The sequence below is a fragment of the Chenopodium album genome, chromosome 16 (genome assembly GCF_948465745.1).
Source record: "Chenopodium album chromosome 16, dcCheAlbu1.1, whole genome shotgun sequence".
Classification (NCBI taxonomy): Eukaryota; Viridiplantae; Streptophyta; class Magnoliopsida; order Caryophyllales; family Amaranthaceae; genus Chenopodium; species Chenopodium album.
In genome coordinates this window covers 8429995-8449067 of record NC_137849.1, presented here as the reverse complement: position 1 = coordinate 8449067, position 19073 = coordinate 8429995, and the positions used below count along the sequence as shown (strand labels likewise).

Here is a 19073-nt window from a genome sequence, read left to right as displayed (position 1 = left end):
AATTGCCCCACTTTTTTATATAACTATTCAGAATAGTGTGCGGACATTCATACCGCTAAAATATTTGATTTTCCCTCATTAATGTAACCAACAAGTGAAAAGGCTCCCCGACATAGTTAGCTATGGCGCGCGTATCGCGCATGTTAGCCACCCTAATATCTTAAAATTTTTTTATAATCCTCTAACTTAAACTATGTCAATTAACTACACAACTATAAACGACATAAACATGTGAAGTACTTATAAGCAAATATATATTACATTTGTTCCAACAACCTCTAATTTGGATTCAAGTTCGGGTGGATCAAGTTTGATTTGGGTTATGCTGAGTTGTGTTACCCTTTCAGATGCTGGTTTAGTTTAGTTCAATTCAAATTTGATTTGGGTTCAATTTTAGGCTCATGTTGTGTTGCGTCGAGTTTGGAGCAAGTTTATGACGGGTAAGCTCGGGTTAGGAAAAGGAAACTATATATATTTCAATAATTAAAGCTGTATGGCATTTACAATTGACAATTAATGATAATAAATATAGATCTAACAAAATCAAACATGAATTAACCAAGGATGGGCTAAGAATCCAAATGCATGATATAACAATTCTACACATTCTCGATTCGTTGTTTCATACAATTTTTTAAGTGGATTCGTCGTCGCTTCATAATATTGTGAGAAAAAAATTTCTAGTGATGATTTTGTAACCTAGATCCAAGCAATAGTCAATCGTAGCCCTGTACAACTAGAGCCCATATCAAACGCAAATAAAGGAGTTCAGAAAACCTTGTCTTTCGAAAGAGTTCGAAAACCTTGTCTTTCAAAGGAGATTGAAAAAATCTTGTCTTTCGAAGGTGATAAACTCTTCCTTTCGAGAAAGACATTATTATAACCTAATAAATAAAATACTTAAAAGAAAAAAAGATTGAGGCTTTTCCACCGATGAAATTTGATGGAAGCCCCTTGAAAATTAATAATGGATGCTAGAATTTAGGAGAGAGAAGAAAGGGAGAGAAGGCTAGGCCAAGCACGGTTTTTTTAAATTGTTTAAATTATCTTGAACAAAATTGAAGTATTTGATAAAATGAAACATGGAATATTTTGTTGAATTAACTTGACATTCTATGTTTCAAATGTCTAAAAGAATCAAACCTTAATAGGGAAGGGTAAGATTACAATTTATTATAGGAAGATATGCAAAATAGGTTAAGAAGAATCCCCCCCCCCCCCCCCTCTAAAACCATATAAGAAAAATAAAAAAGATAAAACCATATAGGGGAAATTTTGCCAATAACTTCCATTTAAATGTTCATTTTTTTAGAAAAACTACCTTTTTTTTTTTTTTTGAAAAAACTACCACAAAAACTTTGAGTAGCACTACCACATTTAGTTTTTCGACAAGAATCTCCGGTTATGGGAGCTTAATTTATAACATTTCAATCCATTGCGGTAGAGAAAACAAGGGAACTCGATAGCCGAACAAAATTGTAAATTTTCTTTAATTTTGCATTGTAATCATTTTAATTTCTCAACTGAATATTAAAATTAGGGTTCATAGGCAAAAAATTAAATTTAGGGTTTTGCAAAAGTGAGGAATTTGGGACAATCGATGTGTATTACCTAATTTACGGCTAATGTAGACCAATATTGTCACTTAATTTGGGTTTTTGGAAGGAAATTTCATAGTATACGCCCCCAATATGGAGATTCTTGTTAGAAAAACAAAATGTGGTAGTGCTACTCAATTTTTTTTTTTTTTTTTTTTTTTTTTTTTTTTTTTTTGTGGTAGTTTGTCAATAAAATAATTTAAATGGTAGTTGTGTTCAAAAGTGTTCATTTAAATAGTAGTTGTTAACAAAATTACCTCATATAGGAGACGGACAAATATCTACACCACTAGTTAAAAAATCGAAGAGAAGAACATTTTTGTTGATCTCAATCCATGAAGCTTGTATTCTTTGTGCCGTGTATAAACTTACAATATGTTGTATTCTTTATGCCATGTATAAACTTACAATATAATAAATGAAAAAGAAAAAAAAACAATATAAATCAATAGGCTTAATTAATTTTATTCTCTATAAATAGTCCATAAAATAAATTAGATGTAGATGGACTGATGCATAGATATTTACTGTTTAATAAAATGAAGAAAAAACATACTACACTCCATATGTTCCTGAACAATTAACAGACATGACCTTACTGATGCATCACTTTCGAAATAGGAAAGTTTTAATTTAGATGCATCACTTTCCCTTTTAGTTAATAAATTTCCTCTATCTCTCTCATATCACACGATATTTCTTTATTTTTTCTCTCTAATTCTCTCGACTTTTAAAATTGCTTAGAAGTCCGCAATTATAAGATCAACTTCAATGGTAAGCTAATTGTTAAATTAGCTTGTCATGCCACATATGATTTCAAGCTAACTTTCTTTATAGCTATATTTGTGCCCCAATGATTAGCTATTAGCTTGCTAATTAAATAAGCTTGACTTTCTCAATTAGCCCTAGAAATTTAATTATTTTAATATATTAATCTCCAATAATTTTGGAAACTTTTTTGTCAAGCAAATTAGCCTGTCCAAACTAATTGTATTTTTTAGCTCCAATAGTCAAACTAGTAACTAGAGACTTATGAAAATTGCAAGGCCAAGCTAATTGTATTTTTTTTAGCTCTAATGGTCAAACTAGTAGCTAGAGACTTTTGAAAATTGCAAGCAAATCCCTAGCTACAGCCATTGGAGTTGCTCTAAAAGTGATGCAATTAAATAAACGGAGGAAGCATTAGAGCAACTTCTTGGATATACTATTAGCTTAGTATTAATTCTTGGATAGAAAATACATGGAAAGAGCTTAAAACTTGAGTCTTAAGACAAGACTCTCTATTTGATCCCATTTTTCTTGAGAAATCTTAACTAAGTCTCAAGTTGAGTCTTGAAAATTCAAGACTTAACTTAAAACTTGAGTGTGGACCCTATTTTTTTTTTTTTTTTTTTTTTTTTTTTTTTTTTTTTTTTATTTACTAAGAGTAAAAAATAAATTTAAAAAAATATAATAATATATGGTATGAGAATATGAGAAGTCTTTAAGTGAATTTAGGGATAAGGATATAAATCTGATCGAGTCTTAAAGAGTCTTAACATAATTATAAATAAAAAAAATAACTTAATAACTGATGTAGCAATGGATTATAGTCTTAAGACAAGATTGCGCTAAACTTGCTTTTAAGATAAATAAGATTCATCCCTTATTGGACGGACATGACCCATTTTTTCCTGGGCCGGGTTAAGGTTTTAATGGAGCTCCAACCCATTGAAGTATTGAACAGCTCTAATTGTGATTTTGTGAATAAGGAAAAAAAACACCTCTCTTCACAGTTCTCCATTGAAGCGCACTCAACGATCTCCATTGAAGCGCCTTCTGATACTTGTATCCCCCATTGAAGCAGTTTCTGAGGTAATTTGTTGTTTATATTGTAATGATCATGTCGATTTCACAATCTAGGGTTTATCTTTGATCTATTATAATTTAATTGTCAGTGTTGTAAGTTTAGGGTTTGAAAATTTGAACTATTGTTTCTAATTACTACTAAGGGATTATATGAAAGATTATAATCAGCGATTATGTTGCTAGAAACTTGATAATTGAATCAAATTTGGTTGCTAATGTGTTGCAGAACCCATTAATGTTAGAATTGAACTATCAAATTAGATTGTGATTTTTCTGGGTTGAAGTTTAGTTTCATCTTATTATTGGTTTTATAGGGGTGCTAGGATAGGATAGTCTTAGTTCTGAAATATCTGGGATTAATTCTTTGTAGAATTAAATTTGCTTTTTTTTTTTTTTTTCTTTTTTCTTTTTTTTTTTTTTTTAAACTTTCCTTCATTTCCACTGTGGGGGTCAAATTGGAGAGTATATGACATTTTCGCGATCAACCATACAAAGAATATTGGAGAAGAATATTGGAGTGTATATGACAGTTTTGCTCAAATTCAAGTGGATGTTTCTGTGAAAGGAATGAACATTCATGAAAAATGCAAACTTGTTGAGATTTATCATACGAAGAAATGCTTAAAGTACGTTCCTTTTGTGTTGTCATACCGAAAATGTCAGGTGTATTTAGCACCCTACCTGTGTTTAAGACGATAGATAGGTCACTCCCGTTGATTTAGAAATTTTTCAAGTTAAACCGGAAATACATTGGTGATGATGAAGCTCAAAGTGATGATGATATTGTCGAGGGGATCCTTTTGGATGATGTAGAGGATGAGTTTAGTTTTGATTCAAGCGATAGTGGTGATGATGAGGACGATGATCTTCGTTTGTTTTGTTGATTGTAGTGCTGACTTTATGTGTAATTTCACATTAGTTTTGATATGTATAGATGTATTAGTTTTTGAGATATGATGAATGCCTTTATTTTGTTTATGCTTGAGTTCTCAATAATTATGGTGATATTTGTAAAACCTTTTTTTTTGTGTGGGTTTTGGAAACAAACCAAACAAACATATTTGGGTGTTCATTCAATTTTTTAAACCCCTGTAACAGGTACAAATGTTAAGCCGATCACGAGGTTTTGGTGGCAGTAAGAACCGGGGTCGTAGCAGTTCTCAACCTATACCAGCGCAAAATTTACAGGAAATTCAACTATTAGATGAAGATGAGACCCAGGATGATGCTGGTGCCACTGAACCCGTACAAATGTTAAGCCGATCACGAGGTTTTGGTGGCAGCCAGAAACAGGGTCGTAGCGGTTCCCAGCCTGTACCAGCGCAAAACACACCCCTAATTGTATCATTAGATGAAGAGGAGACCCAGGATGCTGGTGCTACTGAAATCGTAGTTTCTGAGACTCAGTTTGAGCAAGGAGAATCCTCACCCCATTCCAGGGAGTTGGACCCCGATGGCTTTTGGTATGGCTTAAATTGGTTTGTGAATGTTTTTGTAATTTAAGACTGTAATTGTATGATCGTTTCCGCCCGCAATGCACCCTAATTGTTCCCTTTCCTTCTATGTCAGGTTTGATGACAACCGCGTTAGTCGGTCCATTACTGAAATATTTCAGGGATACTTGCGAGAACCGTATAGAAATTACACAGAGGTGGATGAAGTCACAAAAGCACATTGGTGGACCTTGTTTGAGGTTAATTGCATGTTTTATCTTATTGTGAACAAATGATTAAAATTTCATTATTGTTTAATTTTGAAAGTGTGAATGTGGTCTGACATTGCAGCGTCAATTCACATGGAGACCTGAGTTAGACGCCGAGGTTAGGAGGGTGTATTCCATTAAAGCTGCTAAACGATTGAGGGAGCTGTTTTACTATGTCACTCAGAAGTGCAATGGTAAGAAGCCGAAATGGTTAGCGGAACATGTACATGAAGGTTGGATGAAAATCCTTGAAGATCCTAATTCAAAGCAAAATCAGAGCAAGCTAAAAAGAACCGTAGGGGCGGTTCCCTATCTAATCCAATTGAACCGTCCCATTTCCAAGGTTCTATTTCAGCTAAGGAGCATGCTAGGCGGCTGGTAAGATTAAGATAGATATAACTCATATTTAAGTAGCATTGTTGTTTTTACTAACTTTGAAATACTTCAAATTACAAGGCTGTCAAGAGTAATGGCGTACTTCCTAATGCGGCAGAGCTATACCTCAAAACACATTTTAAGGAAGTGCCTGGCAAAGGTAGTATCCCATGCAGTTCGAAAGCTAAGCGGATCACGGTAATTAAGTTAATTTCGCGTTTCATGCATTTATCCATTTATTTCTACTTTGGTCTTACGTGCTCCCAAACCTTATTAGCGTGGTATGTTTATGTGATTGCACGTCTTTACAACTCATAACTAAATATATGTATAACATCTCATGGGTGTTAGTTCTTTCATTTGATTATAAGCATGAAAAATAGGAAGGATACAGGTCATTTTTGGACCTTTAAGTCCTATATGCCCTAAAAACTTAGTAACTTTGCATTTTTATGTGGTTTCAAGTCATACAAACTCATAACAAAATATATTTGGCATGTCGTGCGTGTTATTGTGTTAGTCATTCATTTGGCTAAAAATATAGAAAATGGGAAATGTAGAAGCCATTTTGGTCATTTTTTTTATCCTTTTGGTCCTAAATGCCAACAAAGCTTAGTAATTTGGCCTTTTCATGTGGTTTTAAGTTACGAGTATAAAAACTCATAATTAAGCATGTTGGACATGTTATGGGTGTTAATTCATTCATTTGACTAAAAAACATGGAATGTATGGAGGGTAAAAGCCATTATTGTCCAATTTTGGTCCTATATGCTCTTATAACTTAGTAACTTTACATATTTCTGTGGTTTCAAGTTATACAAGATCATAACTAAGTATATTTGGTTTGTCATGGGTCTAAGATCATTCAATTCACTAAATACTTGGAAAATGGGAAAGATAGAAACCATTTTGGTTCTATATGCTCCCAAGACTTGGTAACTTTGCATATTCATGTTTCAAGTCATTGAACCTCGTAAAGTATATTTGGTGTGCCATGGGTATTAGTTTATTCATTTGATTAAAAACATGGAAAATGAGACAGGTGGAAGCCATTTTGGGCATTTATTAACCTTTTTGTTCCTATATGTTCCCCAAGGCCCAAACTTAGTAACTTAGCATATTCATGTTTGAGGTCATAGAAGCTCTACAAACTATGTTTGGCATGTGATGGTTGTTAATTCATTTATTTGATTAAAAAATGGAAAATGAGAAGGATAGAAGTCATTTTGGCTATTTTTAGACCTTTTTTTTTTTTTTTTTTTTTTTTTTTTTTTTTTTTCCTTTTTTGCTCTTAAATCTTAGTTTATATTATGTGTATATTCATGTGGTTTTAAGTTATAGAAACTCATAACTAAGTATATTTGGTTAGTCACAGTTGTTAGTTCATGCTTTTCGCTAAAAACATGAAAAGTGGGAAAGGTAAAAGCTATTTTGGCTATTTTTACTCCTTTTTATCATAAATGCTCCCTATATGTAGTATATTCACGTTGCTTCAATCTGTAGAAAATTATGACCAAGTATATTTCGCATGTCATGGATGTTAATTCATTCATTTGATTAAAAACATGTAAAATGGTAAGGATATAAGCATTCTGGCCATTTTTTGAATCTAAAGCTTTTTCACTTGAATTGTGGTGGTTAATAAAATAGGATGCCTACCTAAAGGCAGTGGAGGAATGTAAGGAGAAGGGTGTTAAGAAGGATCCAAATCAAATATTTTTGGATACGGTTGGTGGTAAAAAGAGAGGAACAGTACCGGGTTTGGGAATCAGTGTAGACATGTACTACGGTAATAAGCGCTCCCGACTGGTTCGTGGCTCATCCAACACTTACTACCCATCTGTTGCTCAATTGTCCTCTCAGATACAAAGGGAACGAGAAGAAAATGAGAGGAGGTGCCAGGAACTGAGTACACAGCACCAACAACAGCTGGAAGCTTTCAAGGCACAGATGGAGAGACTATTGGATGAGCGGCTGCAGAAGGAGCGTGAAGAGAATGAGAGGAGACAGCGGGAGTACCTAGATGAGATGAGGAAAATAATGATAAAAGCCATGTCGAAGTTCTGTGGTGTGTCCGATTCTGCAAGTATAAAGTGATTTTAGTTTGTCATTGATGCTCTACTTTATGCTACGACAGTTATGTTATTATTGTTGTTGATTCTACATGTATCGGCTAATAGTGTAAATACGTGGAATGATGACTTGTAATGTTACTGCCCATCTGACTGGCTTTAACTTTGATGGTGACATGGGTGCTTCCATTTTCCCAGCATTACCTCTAATCTACACCCAGAAAGATGCAGTTAACTCAGTCCGGATGCGAATTACAGCAGTTAAGATTCTTAATATGTTTTATCGTAGGCTGATCAGCGAAACTGATAGACATTACTGTTGCTATACTGCCGATGGATAAAAAGTGTGCTACTGCATCAGGTTTGATGAAAACCGATGATTATTGAGTTTGCTGAGACACTCAAAGGAGAGCAATTGAAGCTATAATTATTAGTGGTGTTGATTTTATGAAGTTCTAAACTTATACTCCCTCCGTCTCCAAAACTTCGACTCTTTTGGGTTGATTTCGCGGTTATTGAGAAACTTAAATAAAGGAAATAAAAACATATTGGAAGAATAAATTTATATAGGGTTTGTAAAAAAGTAGAGAGATAAAGTATTAAAAATACAGGAAAAAACAAAATTTTATGTGGAGAAGCTAATTTTGCACAAATATTGTTGTAAATTGGTGGGTATTTTAATGCAAATGGGTCGATCATTTTGAGACTAAAATTAGGCTAAAAGGGTCGAAGTTTTGGGGATGGAGGGAGTAGTAAAGAAAAACATAAAGGTGGAGGAGGTGCTTCACTTAATAACTTCATTCAAATTAACTATCAGTACATTTATTCGTTTATCTGATTCATCTAACCAAAACGTAGTCCTTATGCCTCTTCTTGATGCAAGGAAACACGAGGCAATGCGCAAGTATGGGAAACGAAAGTGTAGTCAGTTGAAAGAGAACCAATTATGGTCCACCAAAGTATGCAATTAACGAGCGAGGCTTAGTTAGCCTAGTGGTAAGGTTTTGGTCTCATAACTTGAACGTCTTGACCCTCTTAGAATCAAATCCCTTTAGGAGTTGTTTAGTAGTAATGATTTTCTTATACTTATTAAGAGATGCTGATTTAATAAGATTCGTCTCTTTACCTTGTAAAAAAAAAAAAAAAAGGAGCAGCTGGTTATGCCTTATGTAGATAGGTACGGAGTATCATTTAATGCGAAAATCCAATAATTTTGTTTTCGCGAAGGACCTCAATAATCGTTAAAACAATGGTCCTTCTTTGGCAAGTTATCTAGTGCATGGTACAACAAGCCAAATGGTGTTGAAATAGGACTGACGCATTATGTCCATTAACATTCGTATCATTCTTACCATATGAATTTTTTTCATATGCTAAAATACAATCAAGCTTGCATGCTATTGTTGTCGATCAAATGCATAATAATGCGATTAATATTGTGTCGTAAAAGACACGAGTATATCAAAAGGTGATCATGGTAATTCAAAACACTCTTAGGCCCTGTTCTTTTGAGCTTCTGGGCAGAGCAGAGCAGATTTCAACAAAGCAGAGCAGAGCAGATTGAAGCAGAGCAGAGCAGAGCAGAGCCGAGCCGAGCAGAGCAGATTTCATTATTATTATTATTATCATCATCATCATCATCATCATCATCATCATCATCATCATTATTATTATTATTATTACTATTATTATTATTACTATTATTATTATTATTATTATTATTACAATTATTATTATTACTATTATTATTATTATTATTACAATTATTATTACTACTACTACTAATACTATAATGATAATAGTAATGATTTATTATTGTTATTAAATATTAAATATTATTATTATTATTATTATTATTATCATCATTAAATTTTATTATTAAAAATTAATTATTATTAATAATATTAATATTATTATTATTAAATATTAATTATATTATTATTAATATTATTATTATTAAATATTAATTATATTATTATTAATATTATTATTATTAAATATTAATTATATTATTATTAAATATTAATTATATATTATTATTATTAAATATTAAATATTATTTATTTACTATTATTATTAAATATTAATTATTATTATCATTAAGTATTAATTATTTATTATTATTATTAAATATACATTATTATTATAATAATTCAATATTAAGTATTAATTTTAAGCAGGGCAGAGCAGAGCAAAGTAAATTTCAGCAGAGCAAAGCAGAGCAGATTTCAGCAGAGCAAAGCAGAGCAGAGCAGCTCTAAAGAACGGGGCCTTATTATTATACTTATCTACGGCTCTATCTCAAGTGTCCGTTTTTATATTATTAATCAACTAGACTACAAATTTTCAAGTGATGACATATACAAGCCTAATTCAAAGTAGTAAGTATATAACCATTTAACAAATAATTTTCAATTTAGCTATGTATGCTAAGATCAAGAGTTAATTTAAAAATATGAATTTATTTCGTTAAATTTAAATATTTCGTTAATTTATTACGTTTGGCTCCACATCTACAGCCACGTGTATATCAATTCTCATTATTTTAGATGTGTAATATAAGGAGCAATAAATGTAATTCCGTATTAATGTAGATAAGATATGCTCTTATGTATTGACTACTTTAAGACTAAACAACTATGGTAAGTGATATACATGACTTCGATTTAAAAAATAAATAAATAAATAAAAATAATAAATAAAACTGAAAAAGTTGAAAATGATAGCTATTATTAACATCAAATTTTTTGAGGTATTACTTGGAGAGTCTCTCTTTCCTCTATCTGGTAGTATAGTAAGAATGGAGGGTGGAGTGAGTGAAAATATCATGGTTAGCCACCCTCTTTTGGAGAATGAATTGGAGGCAAACAATAAGAATAAAAATTCAACAAAAGAAGGCAACTCCTCTTTCTTCAAGGCTTTTTCAATGGCCTAAACGCTCTTTCAGGTTCTTTCTCTTTTTACATTCTAGTACGTATATAGTTCATGTTTTGCTATATACTACGTATATACTAATACATTTGTAAAAATTGGAAGAAGAAAAAATCCTCTTTTTTATGTGAATATCATGTCAACATCATGTTTGACTCTTCATCTCGAGTAGTTTAATATAATATCGTCGATATGGAAAATACTTATCTAATTAAAAGAATAAAGGACTCGTTAGATATTACTGTAGTGGCCGCTAGTTTTCAATTTTTTTTGTTTTAAATTCATGATTAAAAGAGTGGTCTGATATATTGTTTAGGAGGCCTATTGATAATTTGTTTTAACCCTAGTGTAAGTAATACTCCGTAACTTTTAGTCCTAAAGATTTGAGCTGAGTATTCACCTAGGTTTAACTGGAAAAGTGGCAAATCAGCTCAATAACACTTCCAGGGTTATTCATATACTTAGCTAGCACAACTACTCTTTTATTTTAACAAAAAAGGACAAGACAAGTAGACAACTACTGTGGCGGGTTGATTTGTCTATACAGTGGTACTATAAGAGACTTGTTATATCATACAGGCGGTCTCTTTTTTTTCTTTGGAATGGGGTTTACAAATAGATGTACCTCTGTGTACTCCCTAGATCTGCCATTGTATACTCACAAAGGGGAAATTGCTAGTTTGTCAAACATAGGGGTGATGGTGTCTTTTCATTATTAAGTCAAGGATAATAGTGTCATTGGACATGTATATTGACGTGTTTATATTGCTATCTACGCAATATTGAATTAGTTAACAACGTTTGATGGGGTTAACAACAAAATTAGGGCCAAAGCCCCAAATCTCAAAAACACTCCTTTCTATCTCCTCTCTCTCAAAGTCTCAAAAATGGCAGTGACAATGGAGGGTGTAGCAGTGACAATGAAACAGAAATCAGTGCTGGGTGACAACTAGCTATGACTCCAGCAATGGGTGGTGGTGGTGTCCGTACGTAAATTGATCTCACTCATCCACCAACATTGGCAAGAATTATGTCCAAGAGCTCCTTGATAAAGCTCCCTAGGTTATTATTTTCAAGGTGAAATGATCACCCTTATCCTTTGGGGTTGACCAAACCCTTAATTTCACCTTTTATTCCTAGGTTTTCGTTCTGCCGCCGGAGATGGTGGTGCCAATGGTATCAGTGGACGGTTTAATGGATTAAACTTGGACATGATGAAGATAATCGTGTGGTAGATTCAATGGAGTTAGTAGCTTGGACACTATTGTCAGGGTCTATTCACTTCAGCTTAATTTAGTTCAGTTCAATTCAGTTCAGTTCAGCTCCAATCAATTCAGTCCACTTCAGTTCAGTTCAGTTCAGCTCCTAATTTTCTTCTCTCATAAAATATTCATTTCAGCTCTATTTAGTTCAGTTCAGCTCTAATCAGTTCAGTTCAATAAATGTGAATAGAACCTTAGTGTTGATAAACAGAGTTAGGAACTAGGCTTGCGTTCTTGGTGATTAAGCGGCTGCTAAAGCACAAGTATGAGCTGGCTAGTATGAGCTGAGTGAGTAAGCACTAGATTGACAAAATATGTTGATCATGAAGATCAATTAGGGCGAGCCCCTCATAAAGTCATAATCTCATTATTTTTAAAGAATTATTAATTCAGTATTGGAGTTTGAGTGAAAAATAGGAAATAAATGATTACATAAGTCATTTAGGCAGAAAAATTTTCCATAAGAATATATACCACGTGTTATTAAATGATTTCTGCATTGGCTTGTTTTTGTACTTAAAAAAATATTTATATATTATCCCATAATTTTTTTTTTTTAAATCTTTTTTAACAAATCCAAGTGTAGTTACGTACTTAATTTCATGGAACTATCACTATAACAGCACAACTTCACAAGAACATTTTAAGGAGGAAGATCTAAGAAGGTATTTATAAACTTATAATAAAGGGGATGGAAAAGAAAATAATTTTTTTATTCTTAGTTTGTCCTTCCTTTACAATAGTTCGTAAGAATTTAGTTTATGATGAAGATTGATTCATTATAAATTTATACGTTTTAATAAAATGAAAAGGATAACATATTTAGGTTGGACACTATTTTTTGTAAATAAGAAGAGTAAACCAACTATTTAAGTGAATCACTTTATTTTATATTTTTTTGGATTGTTAAAAACTGAATAGTGAAATTTCAGGATGTTTTGGGTGCGGCTAGTCACTTCATATGACCGCTTATAAATTAACAAAGTAATCCCTATAACACTAAGCAAGTAACCCTTGTAATACTAAATGAGTATCCTCTATAAGTACCGACGAAATAATCCTTGTGACACAGTGACTAAGGTCCTGTTCTCTTCACCTTAAAAAATAATATTAAGTAAAAATAATTTCAGTTCAGTAAAAATAAGTTCAATTCAGTAAAATTAATTTCAGTTCAGTAAAAATAAGTTCACTTCAGTAAAAATAAGTTCAGTTCAGTAAAATTCAGTTTTCTTAAAGAAGAATTATAATAGAAAATTAGTAAAAATAGTTTCAGTTCAGCAAAAATAATTTCAGTTCAGTAAAATTAATTTAAGTTCAGTAAAAATAATTTAAGTTCAGCAAATATAATTTTGTTTCAGTAAAAATAATTTCAGTTCAGCAAAAATAAGGTGAAAAGAACGGGGCCTAACTCCTATAACACTAACAAAATAACTCCTATAATGGGTGTGGTCAACCCCAGGTAAAAAGGTGTTGAAATGCAGTATGTATAACAAATTCTAGAAGAAAATACTACACATTAATTTGAAAGTTAAACAAAGTTCTTCTAAAGTTAATTACGATTATTATAAAAGTTAAAAAAAAAAAAAAAAAAATCCTAATTAAGATTGAAGTTTCTTAAAAGTTATTCTCATTTTTTGTTTAAAAAAATAGGTTATTCTCATTTCCATATTAACCAATTGCATTTAATGTTTTTTTTAAAAGGCACGTTTTTATTGCACATTAATAACAAAGATTATTTTAAATTAATTTCCTTTTAATAAATTTTTTCCAAAAATTATATGAAAGAATAAAAGAAATACTACGGACACACAAGAAATTTACAAGCATCAATTTTTGATGTCTTTTTTGATATATAATTATTGATTTACGTATTGTTTTTAGAGCAAGATAAAGGTACCTTTTGAGTGATATATATCAATTACTATATATCAATAACTTTTGAGTGAGGACAAAAGAAGGTTTGTGTATGTATATGAACCACCTTTGACACATTGTCTTGGCTATATAGTTTTGTGTTATAGCCTCAATTAAATGAGGGACGAACCACATTTATTGTCAATTTTCTCAAATATTCGAGAAGTATGCTTTATTTATATGATTTTTTGAAAATATAAATTTTTTTCTATAAATTAAAGACACCATTACGAACAACAAACCCTTGGTGCTCATTTGCTCAATTTAGTTATATAAGTAATATCCTTTATAAGATAACCTATAAAAATACATCTTTTACATAAGCATCACATTCCAAGTTCCTATAGTCTTACAAAGGGCGTATCTTTATATTAGTCATCAACCACGATTATATAAGAAGTTCTCTTCTCCTTAAATCAATATTGCATCTATCTTTTTTATTTTTCGTATTTAATTAGAATCATTGGAGTATTCATAAGATAGGATCATCTTCTAAATTACTTTCAATATATAAAACATAATATATATAGTCATGTTGGGTTGATCTTATTTTATTATTTTTAATAATTAGTTTATTAATATTCAATTGTTATACTTTTTATTTTTACTATTTTGTATTCAACAATGCTTGTGGTTTAAATAATGCATTGAAAAACGAGCACATTCAAAATGAGATGGACTTTAAGAATGAAGGGAGTAATAATCAGTAAAAAAAATAATTAAAATTCAATAAAATAATTTTAGTTTGGTAAAGATACGTTAAGTTTAGTAAAAATAAGTTTTAATCGGTATCAAAAAAATACAAAGTAAATCTATAATAATGATTTAAATTTTGTAAAAATAATCTAAGTTCAACAAAATAATTTAATTCAACAAAAATAATTTTAGTTCTACAAGATTAATTTAAGTTAAGTGAAATTTAGGCAAAAAGAACCACCAATTTTGTGGGGCTAACCATCATGGGAGTTATATTCATTTGTGTTATAAGGGTTTCTCAATGAATGTTATAAATGTTAGTCAATTAGTATTACATGCGTTACTTGATCAGTGTTATAAGGGATACTTTGTTCTTTTACAAGCTAACACTACATGGTTTGACTAGCTGAACACAAGATGCGATAAAAAAGAACAGGGCCATAGGTCTATATATTAATACTAGTTTAAGCCCCGTACAACACACAGGTTTTACGTAACCCAATTATGAAATACAATGTTATTATCAATATTGTTTTATTGAAACAAATACATAAATTTCTTTTCCCAAAAAAAAAAACAAACTTGAGTCTTATATTATATTAATATAAAAAAGTTACTCCGTATTAATTATTAAAAATTTAAAAAAACGTAAATTTGATGATTATAGGGTTTTATATAAGAATTTAGAGTTTATGTTAATTATAACCCGTGCAATACTGCAATGTACTTTTTTTCTTTTATTTATTTATTTATTTTTTGGAGAGGAACCTGTGCAATAAACTTATATACCTCATAATCTCATATGCCCCTATTTTGTTTGCATGTTTTGACCGACACAATGTTTTATACAAATTTAATTGACTTATTTTTTGGGATAATTACTAATCAAGGTTTTTTTAATTTTTATTTTATGTTTATAGCTATTGAATTATAGTGTTATTATTATAAATAAATCAACCAATATATAATAAAAGCTAAAGTGTCAATCCTGATTAGAGTAAAAAAACTTTCAAAGACAAAAACAATGTATAATGAAACAAAGTACGATCGTAGTACATTATTCTAATATATTATCTTATACGTATTACTAGTATATGTTTGTTTATTATAGAAAAATACCTATTATACAATATATAAATGATATGTTTAAATATTTTCATTAAATGCATATAGAATATACTTTGTATATAGTTGTCAAATTGAAACTTAAATATTACAGGATTTATTAAATTACTCCGTAATATTTATTAAGATTTGTTAAAAAAGAAAAAAAAAAAAAAGGAAAGTTAAAGTGGTGGGAAATTTTTTAATCAGAACATGACAAGTGTCATGTCAAATTCGCTTTTAGTATTATGTTTTTGGCTTTTAGTGTCATGTCAGGATCCAGTGAGAACCACCCTCTATGTGTAAACCCATCCTTTATGTGAGGACAAATCTCAGCCATTAGATTGTATTAAATCTAACAGCTGAGATTGTTCAACTAGTAATGACAATAATGTAATTTTAAAACAAACGCATCAGCCCCCAAACCTAGATTGCGTACAATTTGTACTCCTCTTTTTCTCTTCAAAGCTTGAAGGTGGGATTACAATGGAAACTAAAAATTGAAGATCGACTATTTCTCTCTTCCTCTTCTTCATTGCTAATTTAACAAATGAGCAAAAACTTAGTTGCTCATTTGTCAAATGAGCAAATAGTTAGTTGTTCATTTTTCAAATGAGCAAACATTTTTCTGATCAACAAGCATTTCTTTGCTCATTTATGAAATTAGCAACCATTAGTTTGCTCATTTGTCAAATAATTAGTTACTCATTTGTAAAATAAGCAAAAATTTCTTTGATCATTTAATTTGGGAAATGAGTAATCAATTTTTTTATCATTTAGGAAATGAGCAAATAGTTAGTTTCTCATTTGTCAAATGAGCAAATACTTAGTTGCTAATATCACAAATGAGCAAAAACTTAATTGCTCATTTGTCAAATGAGCAAAGATTTCTTTAATAATTCATTAAATAAAAAGCATTTCTTTGCTTATTTGTGAAATGAGCAACCATTAGTTTGCTCATTTGTCAAATAAGCAAATAATTAATTACTCATTTTTAAAATAAGCAAGCATTTCTTTGATCAACCTTTGGAAAATGAGCAATCAATTTTTTGCTCATTTGTCAAATGAGCAAACATTTCGAACGGGTATTGAATCGCAAATTGCCAAAAATCTCAAAAAAAAAAAATTGAGGAAAACCTTAATTAATCAAACTAAAATCAACGAAAATCAAACTTTAATCAATGAAAATCAAACTAAAATCAACGAAAATCACCTTGACAAAAAATCAAAGAAGTTTGAAGAAGAATTGATGAAGAATCAAAGCAAATAGCAGTAAGAAAGGGAGCAGAGAAATTGAAGAAGGAGAGAGAAAATGACGCATCGAATGAAGGAGGAGAGAGAAAATGCTGGAAAATTGTTTTTGAAATGATGTTTGATTGGGATAAATTGTAGCCATTGGATGCAATTGATCCAACGATTCTAATATGTCCTCACATATAATAGGGTTCTCACATAAGGGATGTGGTTCATATGATTCCATTTATATATATATATATATATATATATATATATATATATATATATATATATATATATATATATATATATATATATATATATATATATATATATATATATATATATATATATATATATATATATATATATATATATTTGATGTATGAAGACTTTCTATACATCAAAAATATATTAGTATATACATGTATGAAGACTTTCCATAAAAGATATAGCTAATAAACTAAGAAGCATATAGGACAAGATTAGGATTGTACAACCAAGATACACTTAATTAAATCACACACCTAGAATATTAACATAGCATTTCCTAAAAAAAAACAAGAATATTAACATAGCCATAATCTATGGATCTACTACTAAAAGTAAACCCTTTCATGACATTTGTCATTATTTTTCTGCCTTTCACGCTTTTCTCTCTCTCTCTCTCTCTTCTTTTTTTTTTTTTTTTTTTTGTGCAAATCTTAAGTAATCTATCAATTCCTTTATGATATTTTCTTTCTAGTTTGACGATCATATTCCATATATACCCAAATGAAATATTTCTAAATATCTTTAATATATTTATGTAGTATTTTGTAATATTATTTTCAAAAATATTTAACAACCGTGCATTATACGAGTTTTTAACCTAGTTATTTATATAATATTGTAAACTAATTGCACCATAAATATTTAATTAACACATTTCGATATTTGTTTTAGCTTAGAGAGATACAAACTTACAAAGGAAAAATATTCTCCCTCCGTTTTCTGAAAATTTCACCATACACCCAGGTGTACCATGAGCATGGTACACCCGGTCATAATACAAAGGTTATTAAAAAAAGGCGGAAAGAACATTTCATACAAATTAAAGTACATGAGCAAAAAAAAAAATCAAAACGATTCTCTCCATGATTTAAGGGGTTGATTTGTTATTTGTATTCCTTGATTCATGAAATTGATTTATTATTTACATTTTATATATTAATAGATTACTTTTGGTGAATAGAATTTCATTGTTTTTTGTTAAGAGAGAGAAATTGAATTTATAGAGAGAGAAAACATGGTAAATTTTGAATTTCAAAGTGATTCAATGTTATAATAGAGTTGATTTTATCGTATAATCTCTTAATGATGTAATTGATTAATTCACTGTTGAGAGAAAATATATTTTTTTAATTTTTTGGTCCTGTTTTTGTGTTATTTTCTGAGGTTAAAGATGATTTTTTCGTGTTATGATAAATGTTTTTTTATCGTTTCTTGGATTCATATTCTTTTTTTTATTGGAATGGAAACATGTTCTTTAAATCTGATCAATATGTTCTTCGTATATGAACTATATGTTCTTTACATTATAAACAGTGTACTTTAATATATGTAGATTAAAAAATTTCTTTGCTGGGTTTCAATAATACAAATTATGTTCTTTTAACTTAGGTAATATGTTCTTCAATATTAATATGTGTTTGCTTTAAACCTTATATTATTTTGGGTATTATGTTTTTTTTTATAATCATTGTGCTCTCTTGTTTCATCCCTTATGTTTTTCTGTTAACGGTGAAAAATATGATTAATTTTTATACATATTTTTTTTAAATATTAAAATAAAGTATATTGAAAATAAAATTTTAAATTTTTGAAAATGAAATCTTGAATTATTTTTAGAAGAAAATAATCTTAGATAGAAAAATTCTAGAAAAGTCAATATTTTGAAATGATTTGACATTAAATGCGTGGTAAAAAACAATTAGTAACTATCTATTACCTGTTTTTAAAATTAGTTTCTCATAACTTACCATGTTCTTTATATTTCAATGACGTGTTCTTTTTTAATTTGATGATGTTCTTTACATTTATTAGCTATGTTCTTTCCGCTTTAATCTGGGTGTACTATGCGCATGGTACACCTGGGTGTACGAACCAACTATTGCCGATTTTAAATACTTGTTCTATTTTTCTTTGCACGGAGTTTTAGGAGAAAAATTGGAGAAAGTAATAAAATAAAGAGATAGTGAGGTAGATGGAAGAATGAAAAATTGTAAAAAGTAAAAGTAGTTGAGAGAGAATATGAAATTAATAAAATATGATTTATGTTGGGTTCATTAGTTGT

The 19073-nt window shown here is 30.0% G+C and overlaps 1 protein-coding gene across 1 annotated transcript; it reads left to right on the top strand.

Annotated features, from left to right (window-relative positions):
* Nucleotides 1-3302: 3302 nt before the first annotated feature.
* LOC145586208 (uncharacterized) lies at nucleotides 3303-7834 on the top strand. The gene is made up of 6 exons (XM_081642981.1): nucleotides 3303-3452; nucleotides 4545-4909; nucleotides 5016-5139; nucleotides 5231-5526; nucleotides 5605-5721; nucleotides 7174-7834. Exons 2-6 carry the CDS (start codon nucleotides 4551-4553, stop codon nucleotides 7184-7186), a joined length of 909 nt encoding a protein of 302 aa, XP_081499107.1. The 5' UTR covers nucleotides 3303-3452; nucleotides 4545-4550; the 3' UTR covers nucleotides 7187-7834.
* Nucleotides 7835-19073: the final 11239 nt, after the last annotated feature.